At 49.7% G+C, this 20,393-nt stretch overlaps 1 protein-coding gene across 1 annotated transcript; it reads right to left on the bottom strand.

Moving 5' to 3' along the window:
• Nucleotides 1-620: 620 nt before the first annotated feature.
• On the bottom strand, nt 621-20,350 carry RSPH6A (radial spoke head 6 homolog A). The gene is made up of 6 exons (XM_036885628.2): nt 19,439-20,350; nt 15,882-16,116; nt 7,887-8,648; nt 4,680-4,824; nt 3,770-3,887; nt 621-1,001 (listed from the first exon to the last, which is right to left on the bottom strand). Exons 1-6 carry the CDS (start codon nt 20,068-20,070, stop codon nt 764-766), a joined length of 2,130 nt encoding a protein of 709 aa, XP_036741523.2. The 5' UTR covers nt 20,071-20,350; the 3' UTR covers nt 621-763.
• Between the last annotated feature and the right edge of the window lie 43 nt (nt 20,351-20,393).

Genomic DNA, 20,393 nt, shown 5'->3' with positions numbered 1-20,393 from the left:
TAAAGCACAAATATGATCAAGGCCCTCCCCAGCTCAAAGCCCATCTGTGGCTCCCTAGTGTTCTTAAGGCAAAGTGAAGCCCAAAGTGATGTGCTCCTGCCAAAGTCTCTTTCCAACCTCATTTCTCACCACTAACTCTTTACACCATGTCCCCAAAAAATGAGGTTTGAGAAACTACCTCAATACATAACACTCTCTCTTGCCTGTGGGTCTTTGCACATGCTGTTCCCTTTGCTTTGGAATGTTCTTCCCTAGTCTATTCTTGACCTTTTAAGAGTCAGCTCAGGAGCTGTCAGTCCTCTGGTTTCTCCTACCCAGGTTGTCATTGCCTGGGGATGCGTCTGTCTCTCCTGTAGAGTGTGAGCTCAGCAAAGCAGAGCTGGGGCTCCTTAGTCACCTCTGTGTCCCCTCACCAGTGCAGTGCTGGGCTGACAGGAGGCACTTCAGTAGTTGTTTGATGGCCAGAAGAATGAATAAATGAAGCAATGGGAGGCTGGCTAACAGACATACCAGGAAATGTCTATGTTCCCAGCAGAGCAAACAGTCCTGACTTGGAAGCCATGTCAACATAGGAGGTAGACACATGAATGAGTGACTCAGCTGTAATGCCATGGGGAAATTTTATTGGGAGCAGCTGCCTTTGTCTTCTACGCCTGCCCTCCAGGGGCATAAAGCAAAACAGCAGTGGAAAAACAACCCAAGCCTCTCTATCTATAAGGGAAAACTTTCCATCTACCTGCTTGGGGGAGAGGGTTATGGGGCTTCAGTCATCCAGGTCCTCATCCTCCTCTTCCTCTTCATCCTCCTCCTCCTCCTCCCCAGCTGCCAGGGCCTGCTCCTGGGCAGCCTTGAGGGCCTGCTCCTCCTCCACTGTGGGGTCACTGATCTCCATGATCTCTGGGCTGCTGGGGTACTCTTTCTGAATGGGGGGTGGCAGGGGTGGGTTGAAGTTCTCGGGACTGTACTTGTGGCCCCAGCCGATGTAGATGTTCTCAAACTTCCTGGAGAGGCAAAGAGATACCATGAAGCTCTCCCTTAAAGGCTGCAGTCTGGACTTCCGTCAGGGATGGACCCAGAGTAAGCACTGCATGATTGCCAAGTTGTGGGTGTGGTAGGGGGAATTGTGCCCATCGGTTTTCTCTGTTCATTTGTTCATGCAGTAGTTATTGAGCATCTGCTAAGTGCTAGAGTTGCATTGTCCAACAGCACATGTAGCTATTGAGAACTTGAAAAGTGGCTAGTGTGACCAAAAACCTGCATTTCTCATTCTATTTTTCTAATTTCGCTTGTGAATTCTTCTTTGACCCAATTGTTCAGGAGTATGTTGTTTAATTTCTTCATATCTGTGAATATCCCAAACTCCCTTCTGTTATCAATTTCTAACTTCATTCTAGTGTGGTCACAGAACATATTTTGTATAATCAATTATCTTGTATTTATGGAGCCATGTTTTATGGCCTAGCATATGGCCTATCTTAGAGAATGTTCCACGTGCACTTGAGAAGAACGTATGTTCTGCTGTTGTTGAATGGAGTGGATTTTGTTTTAATTCATCTAAACAATAAAACTGATACTGAATCCAGTTATTGAAAAATGTCTGGGACAACTTGCATACATGAATCTACTTTTTCAACTCTAAATGTTGTGACATCTGAATAAAGGCCAAGGATTCCTGATGAAAATTTAGCATGCAAATTGAGATATGCTATAAGTGTAAAGTTCACATCAGATACTGAAACCTTAGTATGGAACAAAGGAGCCTAAAATAGCTCATTAATTATTTTTACATGATTTATTTCACATTGTAATGATAATGTATATGCTATTTGGGCTTAAATAAAATGTATTATTAAAGTTAATTTTGCCTATTTATTTTTACTCCTTGAATGTAGCTACTAGAAAATTTAAAATGACATATGTGGCTCATATTTTATTTATGTTGGATACTGTTGATGTAGAAGTGGGAACCTGGCAGGAAAAAACAAGACCAGAAGCCCTGGTGGAGCCTTCATTGTAGAGCGAGGAAATGGGTAATAAGCAAGGACGTGATGGTTGGGCCTCAGCCCTGCCCATTCACCTCTCCACAGAATTTTAACTAGAGAAGGAGAGAGGAGTAAATGGGAGAAAAGAGAGGAGACTGGGATAAAGGGAGAGAGGCAGAGAGGAGCAGTGGGGGGAGAGGGGAATAAAGGTTTGGCTGTGGGGAGTGTTTTGGCTTTGACCTTATTTGCACAGCCTTGCTGTTCCCCCGAGAACTGTTTACCTCTAGGTATTCCTCAGAGACTTCAGATACACTGCCTCCTTGGAGCCCCCAACCCCTGCCCATCCTGGTTCCTGTGGCCCATGAACCGGCCCCCTCATCCCAGGGGTGAGCTCATGAGGAAGGCAGGCTCTCAGGCTCCAACCCCAGGCCTCACAGCCAGACCTGGACTTCCACCCGATTCCTGGCGAGGCTACACACTTTTGAAGCTCTGGTCTAGAACCTTGTGCCTGTTCTTCCCCCTGTTACTTCTTTCTTTCCCCAAAGATTTCAGATCGAGGCTGTTTTTCCCTGGAGTCCTTCCTCGATCCCCTCAAGGCATGACAGTTATGAGAGGTCACTGGTCTGTCCATTCTCCTTAGTGGTACTTACCTTCATCTGTAACGGCGTATTTGGGATGGGGTGGGGAGGGGGTTGGGGTTGAGGGTATGGGGCAGGGGGTGTCACAGGATGGAGGAGGGGAGAGGTGCTATACAGTTAACAACTGTGCTCCCAGGGGCCAGATCCATATTTGCCTTTCCAGAAAAGGGCCTGGGGACCAGCAGCTAGTTGGCAAATAGTAACACTCAAGAGTTTTTTATAAAGAAAAAAACAGATGGGTGTATGGACGGTTGGGTGGTGGATGGGTGGGTGGAGTTCCAAATTGGGATCTTTTGCTTTCAGAAGGATGTTGGCAAATTAGGCAGAAGAAAGGGGTTTGCAAAAGCAAGTGTGTCTCTCGCCTACTTCTGGAAAAGAAAAACAAAATTGCTAAGAATGTGGTTAAGGTATCAAGATGACGTGGAATCCGACAATAATTAGCACAGTGCGGGGACATCATTGAGATGGAAAAGGACGATGCACGAAAGCTCGCCGTGTCATCTGGTGGACAGAGCTGGTAGTGCGCCCGCCCGGTAGCTGCGGAGGGCGCCCTCCGGTGGCTGAGCAGAAAGGACGGAACGTGCCTGGAGAGAGGCTGAGGGATCTGGGAGCACGTAGCTCCCTTTCTAAAGTTGCAAGAGTGACTTTGGCCTGCAAATCTTTTGGATGCAACTGGTGGGGGATCCTGGTGGGGGAGACTTCTGCCCCATCGAGGGAAGACACTTCAAGTTGGAAGAACTGTCCAGGGGGCACAGGGAAGGAGTTATCTTCCTGAGATGAGACTGCCCTGTCATGGCTGCTTGGGAGGGGACTCCTGAGTCCTATACAGCTCCAGACCCATAGAGCAGGAAAGCCTGCGCCAGGGGTCCAGCCAGAGATCCGGGTTTGAATCCTGCACATGCTGTGTGACTCTGGGTCAATTCCTTCCCTTCTCTGATCCTCCATTGTACTCCCTGAGGGGTCACACTCTTCAGTCTGGGATTTCTCATTTCAGCCCTAGTGGAACTCCTGGACCTTAGCGAGGGGCTCAGCCCTGGGGCTTTCTGAAGGGGGTCCTACCAATCTCTGCCCACCCAAGAGTTGCCCCATCCCCCTGGTTCTGAAGGAGTTGTAGGGGCTTCCTTGGCCGGGAGGGACCAGAAGACCTACTTGCCACTGGCATAGGCATAGGCCCCCGGCCAGAGATTGGAGCTCACGACAGCCACGGAGTACTGTGGGCAGATGCTGCAGGATAGGCGGGCCGTCCAGGGTGACATGTGCATGACCTCTGCAGGGGAGTGGAGAGCACCAGAGAAGTCAGAGGCTCAGCACTCCCGCCCAGCACAGAGCCCTGGAGGGGAGGCAGGAAGAGGGGAGGGAGGGAGCAAAGGGGGAGGACACGTTGGGGCACGAAGAGAACCTTGATGGTGAACAGCACGGCAATGACGCTCGAACCCTGGCTCGGGACCACTCTCTTGCTATGCGGCCCCCAGGAACCCACGTCACCTGCCTGAGTCTTAGTGACATTCCCCAGAAAGTGGGGATATTTATCCTTCAGGAGGCGGTGAGCCTGGGGGCCCCCAGACAGGCAAGCTGCTGACTCCCCTTCCAGGGTGGCCATAGGTTTGGACCAGGCAGCAGAGGGCAGGACACAGGCCCCAGACTGCTGGAAATCTGGGTTCAAATCTAGGCTCTGTCCATTTACCCAGCCAGTCTCTCCTTCCTCCTTCCTCCAGGTGCCTGAGGTCCCAGCCTTGGAAAACTCCCGTTTAGTCTTCCAAAATCCAGCTCAGACCCCACCTCTCCTGGGGAAGCCTCCCCAGCTGTCTCTCTTCCTCCCCAAGCACAGGCAGGACCCCAAAGACTGTCTCCCACCATCTAGGCCATTGCCACATGCCAGACACAGCTCACAAGTGCATGTGTTCCATGCCCTTATGAGGAAGGCACTATCATGATGCCCATTTCATAGATGAGAGAACCCCTGAGGCTCAGAAGAACCCCCCCCCCGCGACAATCTGCGGCCCCTCCCTCTCTCCTCAGGCTGGCAGGCTGGTGGTGTGCGCAAGAAGAGGACCCTTACTTGCATCTTCTGAGAGTGGCGTCAGCAGCGGGGGCCCGACTTCACGCCCCACCTCCTCTAGTCCCTCATCGGCCTTCTCTTCCTCCTCTTCCAGCTCCTCCTCCTCCTCCTCCTTCTGCAAAGGGTTCACCCAAGTGCAGCGGCCCTGGAGGTGGGGGGAAGGTCAGTGGCTCCCCTGGGGGACAGAGCCAACCTGCACCCTAGGAGGAGGTAAAAGGCCAAGCAGGACACTGAGGACTAGCCCTGTCCTCAGCGACCCAGCTGTGCCCAGGAGGACAGGGTCAAGGACTGGAGGACAGGAGCTGACACAGGTCGGGGGGCTGAGGAGAGAGCTGTAGCGGTGAGATGGAGACATCTGCCTCCCGCTGGCTGTGTGGCCCCAGTTTCTGTGCATTCATTCATTTATCATATATTTAATGAGCACCGACTATATACAAAAGCCACTCTAGGTGCTGGGGATATATCCTTGAGAAAAGAGACCCCCAAGTCTCTGCCCCAATGGAATTGACATTCCGCAGCCCATATCATGCTCTGTTTGCTCATCTGTGAAGTGGGGGTATCATGGGTGCCTCTCTCATTGGATTGTTGTTGGGTCCAAGAGGTGGTGAAGAACCCTTATTTTTTTTATTAAGGTATTATTAATATACACTCTTATGAAGGTTTCACATGAAAAAACAATGTGGTTACTACATTTACCCATATTATCGTGTCCCCCCCACACCCCATTGCAGTCGCTGCCCATCAGGGTAGTAAGATGCCACAGAGTCACTATTTGCCTTCTCTGTGCTACACTGTTTTCCCTCTGATCCCCCCACACCATGTGTACTTATCATAATACCCCTCAATCCCCATCTCCCTCCCTCCCTCCCCACCCGCCCTCCCACACCCCTCCCCTTTGGTAACCACTAGTTCATTCTTGGAGTCTCTGAGTCTGCTGCCATTTTGTTCCTTCAGTTTTGCTTCGTTGTTACACTCCACAAATGAGGGAAATCATTTGGCACTTGTCTTTCTCAGCCTGGCTTATTTCACTGAGCATAATACCCTCTAGCTCCATCCATGTTGTTGCACATGGTAGGATCTGTTTCTTTCTTATGGCTGAATAATATTCCATTGTGTATATGTACCACCTCTTCTTTATCCATTCATCTACTGATGGACACTTAGGTTGCTTCCATATCTTGGCTATTGTAAAAAGTGCTGCGATAAACATAGGGGTGCATATGTCTTTTTGAATCTGAGAAGTTGTATTCTTTGGGTAAATTCCAAGGAGTGGGACTCCCAGGTCAAATGGTATTTCTATTTTTAGTTTTTTGAGGAACCTACATATTGCTTTTTACAATGGTTGAACTAGCTTACATTCCCACCAGCAGTGTAGGAGGGTTCCCCTTTTCTCCGCATCCTCGCCAGCATTTGTCGTTCTTGGTCTTTTTGATACTGGCCATCCTTACTGGTGTGAGGTGATATCTCATTGTGGTTTTTATTTGCATTTCCCTGATAATTAGCAATGTGGAGCATCTTTTCATGTGCCTGTTGGCCATCTGAATTTCTTCTTTGGAGAATTGTCTGTTCATAACCTCTGTCCATTTTTTTAATCAGGTTATTTGCTTTTTGGTTGCTGAGACATGTGAGCTCTTTATATATTTTGGATGTTAACCCCTTGTCGGATATGTCATTTACAAATATATTCTCCCATACTGTAGGGTGCCTTTTTGTTCTGCTGATGGTGTCCTTTGCTGTACAGAAGCTTTTTAGTTTTATGTAGTCTCATGTGGTCATTTTTGCTTTTGCTTCCTTTGCTCAAGGAGATGAGTTCAGGAAAAAGTTGCTCATGCCTCTATTCAGGAGATGTTTGCCTATGTTGTCTTCTAAGAGTTTTATGGTTTCATGACTTGCATTCAGGGCTTTGATCCATTTCAAGTTTACTTTTGTGTATGGGGTTAGACAATAATCCAGTTTCATTCTCTTGCATGTAGCTGTCCAGTTTTGCCAACACCAGTTGTTGAAGAGGCTGTCATTTCCCCATTGTATGTCTATGGCTCCTTTATCGTGAATTAATTGACCATATATGCTTGGGTTTATGTCTGGGCTCTCTAGTCTGTTCCACTGGTCTGTGAGTCTGTTCTTGTGCCAGTACCAAACTGTCTTGATTACTGTGGCTTTGTAGTAGAGCTTGAAGTCAGGGAGCGAGATCCCCCCCACTTTATTCTTCCTTCTCAGGATTGCTTTAGCTATTTGGGGTCTTTTGTGGTTCCATATGAATTTTATAACTATTTGCTCTAGTTTGTTGAAGAATGCTGTTGGTATTGGTATTTTGATAGGGATTGCATTGAATCTGTAGATTGCTTTAGGCAGGATGGCCATTTTGACAATATTAATTCTTCATATCCATGAGCACGGGATGTGTTTCCATTTATTGGTATCTTCTTTAATTTCACTCATGAGTGTCTTGTAGTTTTCAGAGTATAGGTCTTTCACTTCCTTCATTAGATTATTCCTAGGTATTTTATAAGAACACGTATGTTTTTGAATGAAGGAACCTAAGTACATAGCTGACTTCAATTTCATCAACTATGAATTGGGAAATGATGGTCATGCCATCTCAGAAGGACTTACCTGGATTCAATAAAACATTGTGGATTCAATAAATGTTTACTGAGTGAACGAATTAATAAAAGTTCCTAGCACACAGCAGGTGTTTCCTTGAATGAAGAAATAAATGAATATAATGTTCAGAGACATTAGGCATTCAGTAAATGCAGGACCACAATGTCTCAGGCACAATTCAAAATTCTGAAAAGCTTTGGAAACCAAAAGTTTTTCATGAGTCATTTGGTGGCAACCCTCATGTGAGCTGATGAGAAGCTATACAGTTTTGCTGCAGAAATAATGGAGCATTTGAACACCGGCTGCAGCCCCAGCCGCAGCCCCTGCCTGAGGTGTTGTGTGCTGTATGGTGTATGCACTAAGTCACCCTCTTACAACCTGAAAAATTCAGAATTCCACGAGGCATCTGGCCCCAGAGGTTTCTGACGGGGTATTGTTAACCAGTAGGCGTTGAATGAATGAAACACCACCTGAAGAAATGCATACATGACTATCACTCAGCACAATGTCTCGCAGAGGGCAGGTACTTGATTGTCACTGTTTCACACCTGAGCCGCCTGATTCTGCGGGCACAGGTGGGGAGGTGGGCGTCCCCAGTCTCACCTGTGGCAGGATGTGCTGCGTGTGGTGCACCCAGTTGGCCATGGAGTCCACCATCTCGAGCACGGGAATGCCCTCGAAGTCCGGGTTCTCCTCAAAGGAGTCGCGCCCCACGCCGCCCTCCTCCTCCTCGTCGCCCTCCTCCTCGTTGAACTGGTAGAAGCCGAGCGGGCTGACGTGCGTGGCGGCCGAGATGCGGGCGATCTGGGCCCGCAGGTAGTTGGCCTCGTTGCCCGGAAAGGGCGGGTAGCTGATGACCGGCGCGTCCAGGCGGCCGGTGAAGAACTTCCTGGTCCGGCGGGCCTGCACGATCTGGCCGGGGGTGACGTGCGGCAGCCGCGTCCACGGCCCGCCCGGCTCGTTGCAAACGAAATACAGGTACTTATTGGTGCCGGAGCGGCTCTCCTCCTTGGGGACGGCGGGGGGTGGCTTCCACACGGGCTTGGGGACCGTGTCGGGGGCCCGCGCCTCGCCCTCCTCGCCCTCCTCCACGCCGGGGGCCTCCGTGCCCTCACCGCCCTCCGTCGTTCTCTCCTCCTCCTCCGCCTCGTCCTCCTCACCTTCCCGGAATTCCACCTCGGCCACCAGGTAGCTGCCGCTGAGCCCCAGGATCTTGCCCCAGAAGCGGCAGGTATGAATGGGCTGCTGCTCCACCAGCTGCCTCAGGGCCATGAAGACGCGGACACTCTCATCTGAGCTCAGGCCCACACCCGCCTGCTGGAAGTAGAAGGCAGCCTCCATGATGTTGGGCACCGCCGTCTCCACCTGCAGAGGGTTGGGTAGAGAGCCGAGGAAGAGAGGGTGAAGCCCTGCTCCCCAGCCTGACTCTTCTAGAGTCCAGAGAGCGAAACACTCTGTAACTCAACTGCTCATGCAGCTGCTTCTAGCCGGGGGATGTAGAGGTAAGTCCTTGGAAAGGATGTCCTTTGTTGGAAAAGAAAAGGCAGAACACTAGGAGAAAATCCTTTGCTTCTTCATTCTTACCCTCTCTTCCTGCCTGGAAAAGGATGTGAGATCTGGAGGCAAAGCAGCTATTTTGGGACCATGAGGGAACACATGGGAGACAAAGTCCGACACCCCAATGGTGGTGAAGCTGAAAGGTGGAAACTTCCCAGTCCCCAGTGAGCCACCTTAGCTGCCCTAGCTTTCTTGTTCAATGGGACAGAGAAGCCACTTTTGGTCCTGTTTTCTGTTACTTGCACCCAAATGCATTCCTAATAGATATTCCAAATGATACGGCAAATCTAGGGAAGAGACAGGTCTGAAACCCAGGAATCAGGATGGCAGCAATAAGTCCTGCCCCTCTTGCCACCTTCTTCACTACCTGTCGTGTTCACAACGCCAGGGAGACGGAGGAGGGGAGAGGGAGAGAAAGGAGGCCCAGAAAGGGAGTGAGAACAAGCAAGTCAAGGGCTGGAACTAAAATGCACTCAGGCTTTGGCTCGGCCACTGCAACATCCACAGGGCCACAAGGCTGTCCCCAACACTTTCATTCAGTCAGTCTAGAAATCTTTATGAAGGGTCCCCTGAGGATCGGCCCTGAACGAGGGAAGGCACTAAGATGTATCAGAGGACAAATCAGACGAGGGCCTTCTTCATGAGATCAGCATGAGCTGCCCTTGGCCAACCTGGCAGGTCTGGGAAAACAATGTCCCCACGCAGGGAGACCACATGCTCTCCTGCCAGAATCTGAAATCAGAATGGGGTGGGGTATGGTAGGCAGAACCATCCCTCCAAAAAATGACCAGGTCCCAGTCTCCGGACCTGTGAACATGTTATCATATATGACAAGAGGGACCTGCAGGTGTGATGAATTAAGGCTCTTTTGATGGGGAGATTATCCTGGATGACGTGGGTGGGCCCATTGTAATCACAGGGTGTAGATAAATGGAAGAGGAAGGCAGGAAAGTTAGAGAAGATGTAATGACAGGAGCTGAAATCAAAAAGAGATTTGAAGAGGCTACATGCTGGCTTTGATGGTGGTGGAAGGTGCCAGGAGGAAGAACGTGAGCAGCCTCCAGATACTGGAAAAGGCAAATAAACAGATTTTCTCTGAAAGCCCATATTAGGAAGGCAGCCCTGTTGACACCTTGATTTTAGCCTGACCTCCAGAACTGCATGATAAATCATTGTGCTGTCGAACAACAAATGCTGGCAAGGATGTGGAGAAAGGGGAACCCTCCTACACTGCTGGTGGGAATGTAAGCTAGTTCAAGCATTGTGGAAAGCAATATGTAGGTTCCTCAAAAAACTAAAAATAGAAATACCATTTGACCCAGGAATCCCACTCCTTGAAATTTACCCAAAGAATACAACTTCTCAGATTCAAAAAGACATATGCACCCCTATGTTTATCACAGCACTTTTTACAATAGCCAAGATATGAAAGCAACCTAAGTGTCTATCAGTAGATGAATGGATAAAGAAGAGGTGGTACATATACACAATGGAATATTATTCAGCCATAAGAAAGAAACAAATTCTCCCATGTGCAACAACATGGATGGAGCTAGAGGATATTATGCTCAGTGAAATAAGCCAGGCGGAGAAAGACAAGTATCAAATGATTTCCCTAATTTGTGGAGTATAACAGCAAAGCAAAACTGAAAGAACAAAACAGCAGCCGACTCACAGACTCCAAGAAGGGACTAGAGGTTACCAAAGGGGAGGGGTGGGAGAGGGTGGGTAGGGAGGGAGCGAGAAGGAGATTGAAGGGTATTGTGTTTAGTACACATGGTGTGAGGGGTCATGGGGAAAACAGTGTAGCACAGAGAAGGCACATAGTGACTCTGTGGCATCTTAATACACTGATGGACAGTGACTGCATTGGGGTATGGGGGGGACTTAATAATAAGGGTGAATGTAGTAACCACATTGTTTTTTCATGTGAAACCTTCATAAGAGTGTCTATCAATAATACCTTAATAAAACATTAAAAAAAAAAAAAACAAGAAAGGCAAAAAAGGCAATTATTAGTGAGCATTTGAAATAGTTGAAAATCCAGCAAAGGTGGATGGAAAAACAAAACAAAAAAAACCATTATGCTGTCTTAAGCCATTAAGTTTGTGGTAATTTGTTACAGCAGCCATAGGAAACTAATACTGGTCCAATTTCTGCATATGGCTGAAAGTGAAACGTGTAAATGCGGCAGCCACACAGTGGATGATTCTCTGTGTGGGTGGACAATGGAGGCCAGTTTGCAGAGAGAAGGATCAGAGCAGGGGCAGATGTTGGTCATCTTGGGTCCAGCTATTCCTGAGGTCCATCTAAGTGCCACAATTCTGGGGAGTGCCTTGCATCTTTCTGGTAAATTCCATCCCCCCCCTCCACTTCATTTTAGCAAGCTCTAGGTGTGTGTTACTGGAAACCAAATAGTCTTAACTCAGACACCCATTCATCCCTGGTAACTGTCCAAGGGGAAAAGGCTTGCATGTGATCAAAGACAACAACAACAACATAATAACAACAGCAAAAGCCTCACTTCTGTTGGGGCTGGTGAGGGGGGGATTGGATCAAAGACGTGAGCTTCTCATTGGAGAACTGTGCACAGCTTCTGGAAGGTACAGTGATCACCACCACAGAACTGGAAGTCAGGGTAGTAAAAAGTTCCAAGTTAACACATTTCCAGCTCCTTTATATGGCCATCTGAGTCACTGGCCATTTTTCTTGAAGAAAATGAGAATTCTGGAGATAACTGCTAACTTCTGTTTGGTGCACTAAAAGACTATTTGTCTCTTGTGTCATACGTACTGAAATACTATTCAAAGAGTTTGTAAATTCTGAAAAGGTAGTGTAGTACTTTGTTGGGGCATGTTAACCAAGTGCCACAAACCGGGGGGCTTAAACAACAGAAGTTGATTGTCTCCCAGGTCCGCAGGCCAGAAGTTGTGAGCAAGGTGCCTGCAGGGCTGTTTCCTTCTGTGGCGGGAAGATCTGTCCCAGCCCCTTGCCCTGCTTCTGGTGTTCTGCCAGCCACCACTGGCCTCGGCTCGTAGCAGCAGGTCCCAATTGCTGCCTTCACGTCTACATGGCGTTCTCCCTGTGTGCGTGTGCCAGACTTAACCTTTTATGAGAACACGAGTCGTCTTAGACTAGGGGCCCACCCTGCTCCAGTGTGACCTCATCTTAACTAATTACACCCACAATGACCCTACTTCCAAACAGGTCCTATTCTGAGGTACTAGGGGGGAGGGCTTAGGACTTCAACATGTAAATCTGGGGTGGGAGGGTGGAGATACACAATTCAACCTGTAATAGACAGTTAGTGTGAAAATGAACAGTGATGCTTAAATTGTACCAGCTGATGTAAAAGATTTGGTGACAAGTATACCAAGGTTTTTCCTAAAGGTACTACATTCCCCTTTTTTAAAAGGTCCATTTGTGAACACTGTTAAAATGAACAATTTATTGCATCTTTTTCCTCTGCTTGCTAGACTCAACTGCTGTTCCAAAATGTTTCGTCCTGCTCCACAGGTGGCCTACATTCCCACCCCTGCCCTCTCTGTGCTCCCGAGTGACACGTCACTTGCTCTGACCACCTGAAACGGCAGCGAAAGGGACACACGTCACCTCCAAGCAGAAGCTGTAAGAGCCCCTGTGCGGTCTGCTATGCCCTCTTTTTCATCCTCTGGAGCCATGGAAGCCTGTGTCACAGTGGGGCCTCCGTCCCCCTGGGTTTTCAGGTGGCCGATGAGCAAAGCCGTCTTCCCGACCTGGATGGGCCGGTAGTGTGGGTGAGAAGTAAACTGCCATTTTAAACCAGAGAGACTGTTGGGCTGTCTGTTATCTCAGCTTGATGCGGCACACCCTCATACTCTATAGCTGGAGAGTGGTTATTTTGCAAGTAATCCTGGCGGTTTCCCTTGATCTTAAACACAGTGCACTTGCTTGTTTGCCTAACTGATGTTTAGCCTGGCAACTCAAGGGGTGAAGTCAAAACTTAGCCCCAAGACTCACCTTGCTTCCAGGAGGGAAGGTAGGGGAGTGAGTGTAGGAAACTCTTGGAAGTGGATGCCTGGCCCATGAAGCAAAGGCCATCACCCTCTTTCTGGATCCCCCTCCCACCCGTCCACATGGCAGTGGAGCGACCTCCTCCATGTTTAAATTGTATCATCCTGTCTTTCTGTCCACTGCTGACTAGAGCAAGAGTGGCCAACTGCCCCAACATGAGAGATCAGACTGTTTCTCTCCCTCTGCAATTTGTGCCTGGGTGGAGAGAAAGTAGAGCTGGCATCCCCCCTGCCTAGACATGACCTCTTTGGTATGGCTGGGTTTGAACCCAGGTTAGTCTGGCTCCAGAGGCCACATTCTAGCCCCTCCTTTATAACTCCTCCCTGTGGCCAAAATCTTTCTTTCTTTCTCCCAGGTCCCAGTCATACCCTGCATATGATATGGGAAAAAAGATTTCCTAGTGGCAACTGGATGGGATATTTAAAAAGTAAATTCAGGAGCTGTGGGTTGCTGTATACTGCCAGGGGGAGGAAGTGGGGAAGAGAGAGGAGCAGAGGTCAAATATGGGCACTGGGATCCCTGCATATCAGCTGAGCCTGGGCCCCGCCACATCCCTGCCCTTGGGTTGGAAGGAGGTGGTCACTGTCAGCATGCTGAGCCAGCACCATTCCCGACCTTCTTCTCCATTGCTTGCCTTCAGCAGACTGGACAAGCCCTGTGGTCACTTTCCCAGCCTCCCTGGCAGTCAGGGATGGTCATGTGATCCAATCTGGCCAATAGGATGGAAGCAGAGATTTTCTCGGCAGCTTCTGGGAAAAACTTTTGCTCCCCAGATTTAAAGAAAGAAAAAAAAAAGGAGACACACAGGGGAAAGCTCTTTCCCTCCCTTTTTGGGGCGCTGGTGTGTGGCTGCAGCAGCCATTTTTTAACATAAAGTGATGAGCTCAAGGACCAAACATGGATATGTTTGAAAGTCTGATGAAGGCGGCAACATGGAGCGGAGGGAAGAGCCGGCATCCTTCATGACATCACAGAGAGGCCACCCCAACTCCACCCACTCTGGGTGATGTGAAGTGATTAAATACTGAATTGCTTAGGCCATTTCAATCAAACACTTGCAGCAAAACTCAAGCCTTACTGACTGCACTGGCCGGAGAAGGGGTTTACTCCAAGGCTTCTATGATGACGGAAACTGCCCTCTTGGTTTGCAGACAGGAGGAGGTTTGGAGGTGACGAGAGAAGGCAGCCCTCAGTGTCCCTGCCCTGGGGAAACACCTTGCCAGCCCTAGACTGCTTGCACCTGACTATCAGGTGTGAGAAAATCTTTGATCCTGTGTAAGCCACTTGCCTCCATTTCTGTGACATCACCTAGTTCCTGCTTTAAAGTGACCTGTGGTGTCACACAAGTACAGTGAAGTGTTACTTTTTGGAATGTGACAGAATAATTCTAAAGTCAGTCTGAAATTATACGTGCAAGAATAGTCAGGAACTTTTCAAAGCACAGGCACAGTGACAGGGAGCCTTGTACTAGCAAATAACCAAACCTGCCACAGGGCGTACATAGCAAGCAGGAGAGTCCGAGAGCAGAAAGCCATAAACAGGGCAAAGGCACAGAGAATCCAGAAACAGACAGTCCAGACAGGTGTTAATAAATGGTAGAGGTGGCATTCCAAAGCAGGAAGGAAAGAATGGATTATTCCATATGTATTGGGATCATGGCTAGCCATTTGGAAGCAGTAGAAAATGAGAGAAATGAGAGCTCTACCTCCCATCAGACAGAAAAATAAGTACAAAATGCTGAATCACCGATTTCGCTGAATCTCTTCCCAGAGACACACACAGGCCACGAATGCCCACAATATTGATCTTCTACAAGGCCTCACCCTAAGGACTCCAGCTGCAAGTTCTAAGGGGGTGGGGCCTCCAGCGGCAAGGTCCTTGAAAGAGGTGCAGCCTCCTGTGCAAATTTCAACGGGGCGGAGCCTCAGGAGCCCCGGAACTCTAAGGAGGCGGAGCCTCCAGGGACCAGTCAGATGGGGATGCGACTTGGAGGGCGGGGTGGAGGGGAAGGGTGCAGTTTGAGGAGGCAGGGCCTCCCAAGGAGAGAATGTTGATCTGAAATTCAAAACCATATTCTCAGGTAAAACTCTTATTCCTCCCTAAGACTCGGGTCCCAGTCTGCGCTCTGCCCAGCCAAGGGCCCCATCCTTCGTCAGGTCACCGTCCCAGCTTTCTCTCAGCGTCCCCCCGACCGTCGCCCGAGCCCTAGAATCTCAGGCGTAGGAGGAGCACAGAGCGGCTCCGTCTGCAGAGAGGGCGGAAGGCGGCCGGCGCTCCGAGGCCAGGCCCCGCCTTCCTAGCCTCGGGTCCTCCACAGTTGGAAGTAACCGCACGTGCCTTGTTTCAGGGATGAAGGGGGCGTTGTCCTAAGGTTCTTAGCAGGGGGCCTGGGAGGTGTCAGAATGATCAAAAACAGAGTCTGCAACAAATTTCCCTTGAAAGGGAAAGAATACCTCACCTGAATTTTAAGCAGTTTTCCAATTCTGGAAGCAAAATCGTGGAATTAAATATTCTGAGGATATCAGACTGTTAATGAGTCACGGGAGGAAGAGTTATCAGCGGCTCTCGACTTTCAAAAGGGGAAAGTGAACCCAAGGGATAGCGGGCAGTCCCGTGTGGAGGGACTCCAGGGGGTTTCACAGGGAACGTCTGCAAAGCAGTTACTTTGGGGAGCGAGGTGTAAGGTTTGGTAAGAGAGGCCAGCCTCCACCTCCATGCTGACGCTGGAGTCAGCTTCCTAAAAAGCCGAGCTAAGCAGCCCTTCCTCTCCTTCAAGCCTTTCCACGGCGCCCCAGCGGCCTCAGCAGCAAGCCCAGGGTCCTCAGCCTAGCGTTCAAGGCCCTCTGTGACCTGGTCCTGGCCCCGACCGCAAGGCACACACCCTAGATCGGAATCGTTTGTGTTTTCTCGGGGTGCCGTGCGCTCCCTCACCTCCAGGCCTGGGCCACTGCGGGTCCCGCTGCGCGCTACTCCCCCCGCCCCACTCACCACCTCCTCCTCCATCTCCTGTTCTCCCTCGACACTGCCACTCCGGACGAACAGCGCCTTCTGCTTCTCAGCCATCTCATAGGTTATCTGCATCTCGGGGTCATCCCGCAGCGTGTCCAGCTTGGGGTGGAACCACTCCCACTGCGTGGTTCGGTTCAGCGACTCCAGGATGGACAAGGGGTCCTCGGGACGCTGGTTCAGGATCTTGGTCAGCAGGTTCACCAGGTGTTCATACCTGCCTCCCGGAGGGAGTGAGAGGTGGGGTACAGCACTCTCTCAGCTCACTGAGCGCACTGCTTCCTGCCTGGCCCTGTGCGGGGCGCTGAGATGGCGTAGAGAAAAGGTCTCTTTTTTGACATTCTGATGGTGGGGACAGACATTAACCAAATATGTAAAATAAATCGTGTCAGGGGTGGTAATATCTCTGGAGACAAATAAAGCAGGGATTGGGGACTGGGAATGCCAAGGATAGGAGATGATTTGTAATGTTAAAGGGAGGCCAGGGAAGCCCTCACCAAGATGATATTTAAGTGGAGATCTGAATGAAGGATCAGGCTGATACTGGGGAAAGGGTGCTTTAGTCAGAGGGAACAGCAGGTGCACAGACCCTGAGACATTTTATGAGACTAAAGTAATCTTGATACCAAAGCTCAAGAAAACTAGGAGAAAGGAAAACTCCATGCTGGTCTTATTTAGAAATATAGCTATTGAAATCCTAAGCAAAATATTAGCAAATGACATCCAGCAATTTCTCATAAGGATGACACACCATGATTAAATTGGGCTGATAACAGGAATGCAAGAGTGGACTATCTTCTATTAGAAAAATAGAAAAAATATAATTCATCATGTTAATATATTAATGGACTTATGTAAGATCACAATAGGTGCAGAGAAATTGTTTGATAACAGTCAACACTCATTCATGATTTTTTAAAACCTACCAAATTTGGAATAGAAGTTACTTTTTAATAATTTTATGAAGGGTAGCCACAGGTAACGATAGCACACACCAAACACGATGGTAAAAGACCAAGTCTTTTCCCTTATGAGATTGGGAATGAGGATGGCTGCTTTCACAACTTCTGTTTCACACTTCACTGGAGGTCCCAGCCCATGCAATCTGACATGACAAAGAAAGGGAAGGTGGGACTGGAAAGGAAGAAGCAAACCTACCATGGTTTGCAGGTGATATCATTGCAAGTGACATGCAAAGGCCTTGAGCTGAGGGTGTGCCTAGCATGTTGGGGGAACATGAACTTGGCTGGAGTGGAGGGAAAGAGGGGGATTGTGGGAGGAGAGGAGGCCAGAGGGATAACACTGATGGCTTTCTTCCACCCGAGCCAGGTGTTACACTGGGTACTTGCCAGCAACGTTTAATTCTCACTACAATCATTCATCTGAGGAACAATTATAATCCCCACTCTCCCCATGAGCAAATGGGGCCTTAGAAAAGTTGGGGTCATGAAGTTACACAGTGGGAGCATAGCCAGGATTTGAAACCAGGTTGGTCTGACTTCAAAGCACATGTGTCCAACCTTCTGCAGAGTGGAAACCCTTGGGCAATAGTCTTGGGTGTGGTGAAGGGCCCTCATTGAATTGCAAAGGAAAGAAGTCAGTCTTTGACTAGGGCTTTTCAGTAAGGGACCCTGAAGCTCCTGAGGGCTTGGACCTGTTGGGGAGAGTTAGAAGTTAATTTTGACTGGACTCTAGAATCTGAGGTAGGCACTGACTAGAGATAAAGCTTGGAGAGTGGGCAGGGAATGAACTATAAGGGATTTGAAGGCTGTTGTGAGGAACATGGAACTTCTTTCTTGGGCCACTGGGGAGCCATGGCAGGGTCTGAGCATGGGAAGAATGGGGTCAACTTTGTGCTCTAGCAAGACCTGTTACTTCTCCAAATGGGCAGAGGATACGAAGAGACAGTTCTCTAAAGAAGAAATTCAGATGGCCAACAGTCACATGAAAAGATACTCCATGTCACTAATCATCAGGGAAAGGCAAATTAAAACCACAATGAGCTATCACCTCACACCAGTCAGGATGGCCAGCATCGAAAAGACTAAGAACAACAAATGCTGGTGAGGATGCGGAGAAAGGGGAACCCTCCTACACTGCTGGTGGGAATGTAAACTAATTCAACCATTGTGGAAAGCAGTATGGAGGTTCCTCAAAAAACTAAAAATAGAAATACCATTTGACCCTGAAATCCCATGCACCCCAATGTTTATTGCAGCACTTTTTACAATAGCCAAGATATGAAAGCAACCTAAGTGTCCATCAGTAGATGAATGGATAAAGAAAAGGTGGTACATATACACAATTGACTATTCAGCCATAAGAAAGAAACAAATCCTACCATTTGCAACATGGATGGAGCTGGAGGACATTATGCTCAGTGAAAAAAGCCAGGCAGAGAAAGACAAGTACCAAATGATTTCCCTCATTTGTGGAGCATAACAACGAAGCAAAACTGAAGGAACGAAATAGCAGTAGATTCACAGACTCCAAGAAGGGACTAGAGGTTACCAAAGGGGAGGGGTTGGGGAGGGTAGGTGGAGAGAGGGAGAAGGGGACTGAGAGGTATTATGATTGGCACACATGGTGTGGGGGGTCACGGGGAAGACAGTGTAGCACAGAGAAGGCAAGTAGTGACTCTGTGGCATCTTACCACACTGATGGACAGTGACCGCAATGGGGTATGGGGAGGACTTGATAATATGGGTGAATGTAGTAACCACATTGTTTTGTCGTGTGAAACCTTCATAAGAGTGTTTATCAATCATACCTTAATTTAAAAAATTAAAAAAAAAAGACCTGCTACTTCTCCAACCTCATTTGCCCCTACACCCCCTCTTCCTCCTGGTTCCAGTCCCACCAGCTTCCTTGCTGTTTCTCAAACACAGCAAGCCTTCAAGCATTAAACCTGCTGGGTCTCATACCTGGACACTCGCCCTCCGTTCACCTGCAAGGTGATCTCCCTTACCTGCTTCGGGTTCCTAATCAAATGTCATCTCCTCAGACAGGCCTTCCCTGACCTCACTCCCTTTTCCCCTCACCCTGCCTTCTTTCTCACCTTATCATTTATAACATGTATAGTCTATGCTCACTAGAGTGTGAGCTTCACAAGGCGGTAACGGGGCTGCCGAAGGTGTGTAATGACTAGAGCTAAGCGGCCTTGGCAAGTGCCTTCGTCTGGCAGGAAAGTTGAGTGGATAACAGGGCCTCAGGATCCAAATAACTTGCCCTGGGGTTCTGGATCTGCCACATGCTAGGTGTTATCTTGGGCATGGAAGCTAATTTCTCTGTGACAATTTCCTTCTCTGTAAAATAGGGACAGTAGATATGCAACATCTCAGCTGTGACCATTAGATGTCAAATACTGGCACAACTGTCTGGTAAGTGAACGTGCTATTTGTTGGTATTTATTCTAACTCCTACGCCAAGTTAGATGCCCCAGAGCAGTCGATGGTTCTCCGTGAGAGGCATTCCCAGAACCTGAGCAGGGCCTTCCCTGTCTGAGTTCTGCCCCCTCCCCACCATGGGCCCCCTCTCACAGGCTGAGGTCGCAGTTGACGCTCGTCTGCAGCAGGTAGGCCTTGGCATTCTGTATGGCCAGCTCCTGAGGCTCAGGCCCCAGCACCTCCATACTGAAGGGCATGAAGCGCGGCTCCGAGGGTGTGAACTGGAGGGCTGGGTCATCTCTCATGTAGGGCCCATGCTGGGCGCCCTGGCTGAACTGCGGGTCTTCTCTCTGGTACATGTTGAACTGGCCCAAGAGGTCGGCCTGGGGCTCCTGGAAGGCAGACTCCAGTTCCTGGAGGAGACTGCTGCGGCCCTGCTGCAGCTGCTGCAGCACTAGGCTGGCGTGGCGGGAGGCCTGGATCCTGTCCTCGTCCAGGTAATGTTGGGGCTGGCCATCTGAGGTAAAGACCACATTCTGGGGAGGGTACTTTACGCCACCCGGCTGGGCTTCCTGGGCCTCACGTCGGCTCGGGCTGGCCCCCTGTGACCAGTCCTGGAGACTGCTCCGCCGGGGCTGGGCGTGGGGTGGTATCTGCCGCACCTCGCCGGGGTCCATGGGCCCAGCCTGACTGTAATGCCGACCGCGCGCCTGGAGGGCCTGGGAACTCCTCCTGCTAGAAGACTGCTGAGTAGGGGACTCAGGGTCCGGTGGTGAGTCCCCCATAGTTTAAAAGGGGTCGCAGACTTCTGGGAGGAAGGCTTGCAGACAGGCAGGCCACACGGGTCGCCTGCCAGCACACACCCTGCAGCCTCCACGCCAGCTGCGCCCGTTTCCGAGGAGGGAGGGGGAGGCCGTTGGTTGGGGTGGGGGCGCTGGGGCGGCGCGCCGGACGTCGGGGCCAGGGAGTTGGTTTCCGCGCAGGCGCAGCCCCAGGCCCCGCACGCTTCCAGCCTTCCCTCCGGGTCCCGGGCGCGCCCCTTCGGGTACCGCGCAGTCCCTCCGCGGGCTCGGAGGCGGAGAAAAGAGACTGCACCGAGATCCCAGGC

The sequence above is a fragment of the Manis pentadactyla genome, chromosome 15, assembly GCF_030020395.1.
Source record: "Manis pentadactyla isolate mManPen7 chromosome 15, mManPen7.hap1, whole genome shotgun sequence".
In the NCBI taxonomy this organism is placed as follows: domain Eukaryota; kingdom Metazoa; phylum Chordata; class Mammalia; order Pholidota; family Manidae; genus Manis; species Manis pentadactyla.
The sequence above is the reverse complement of the archived record's forward strand: the minus strand, read 5'-3'. Positions and strand labels throughout refer to the sequence as shown.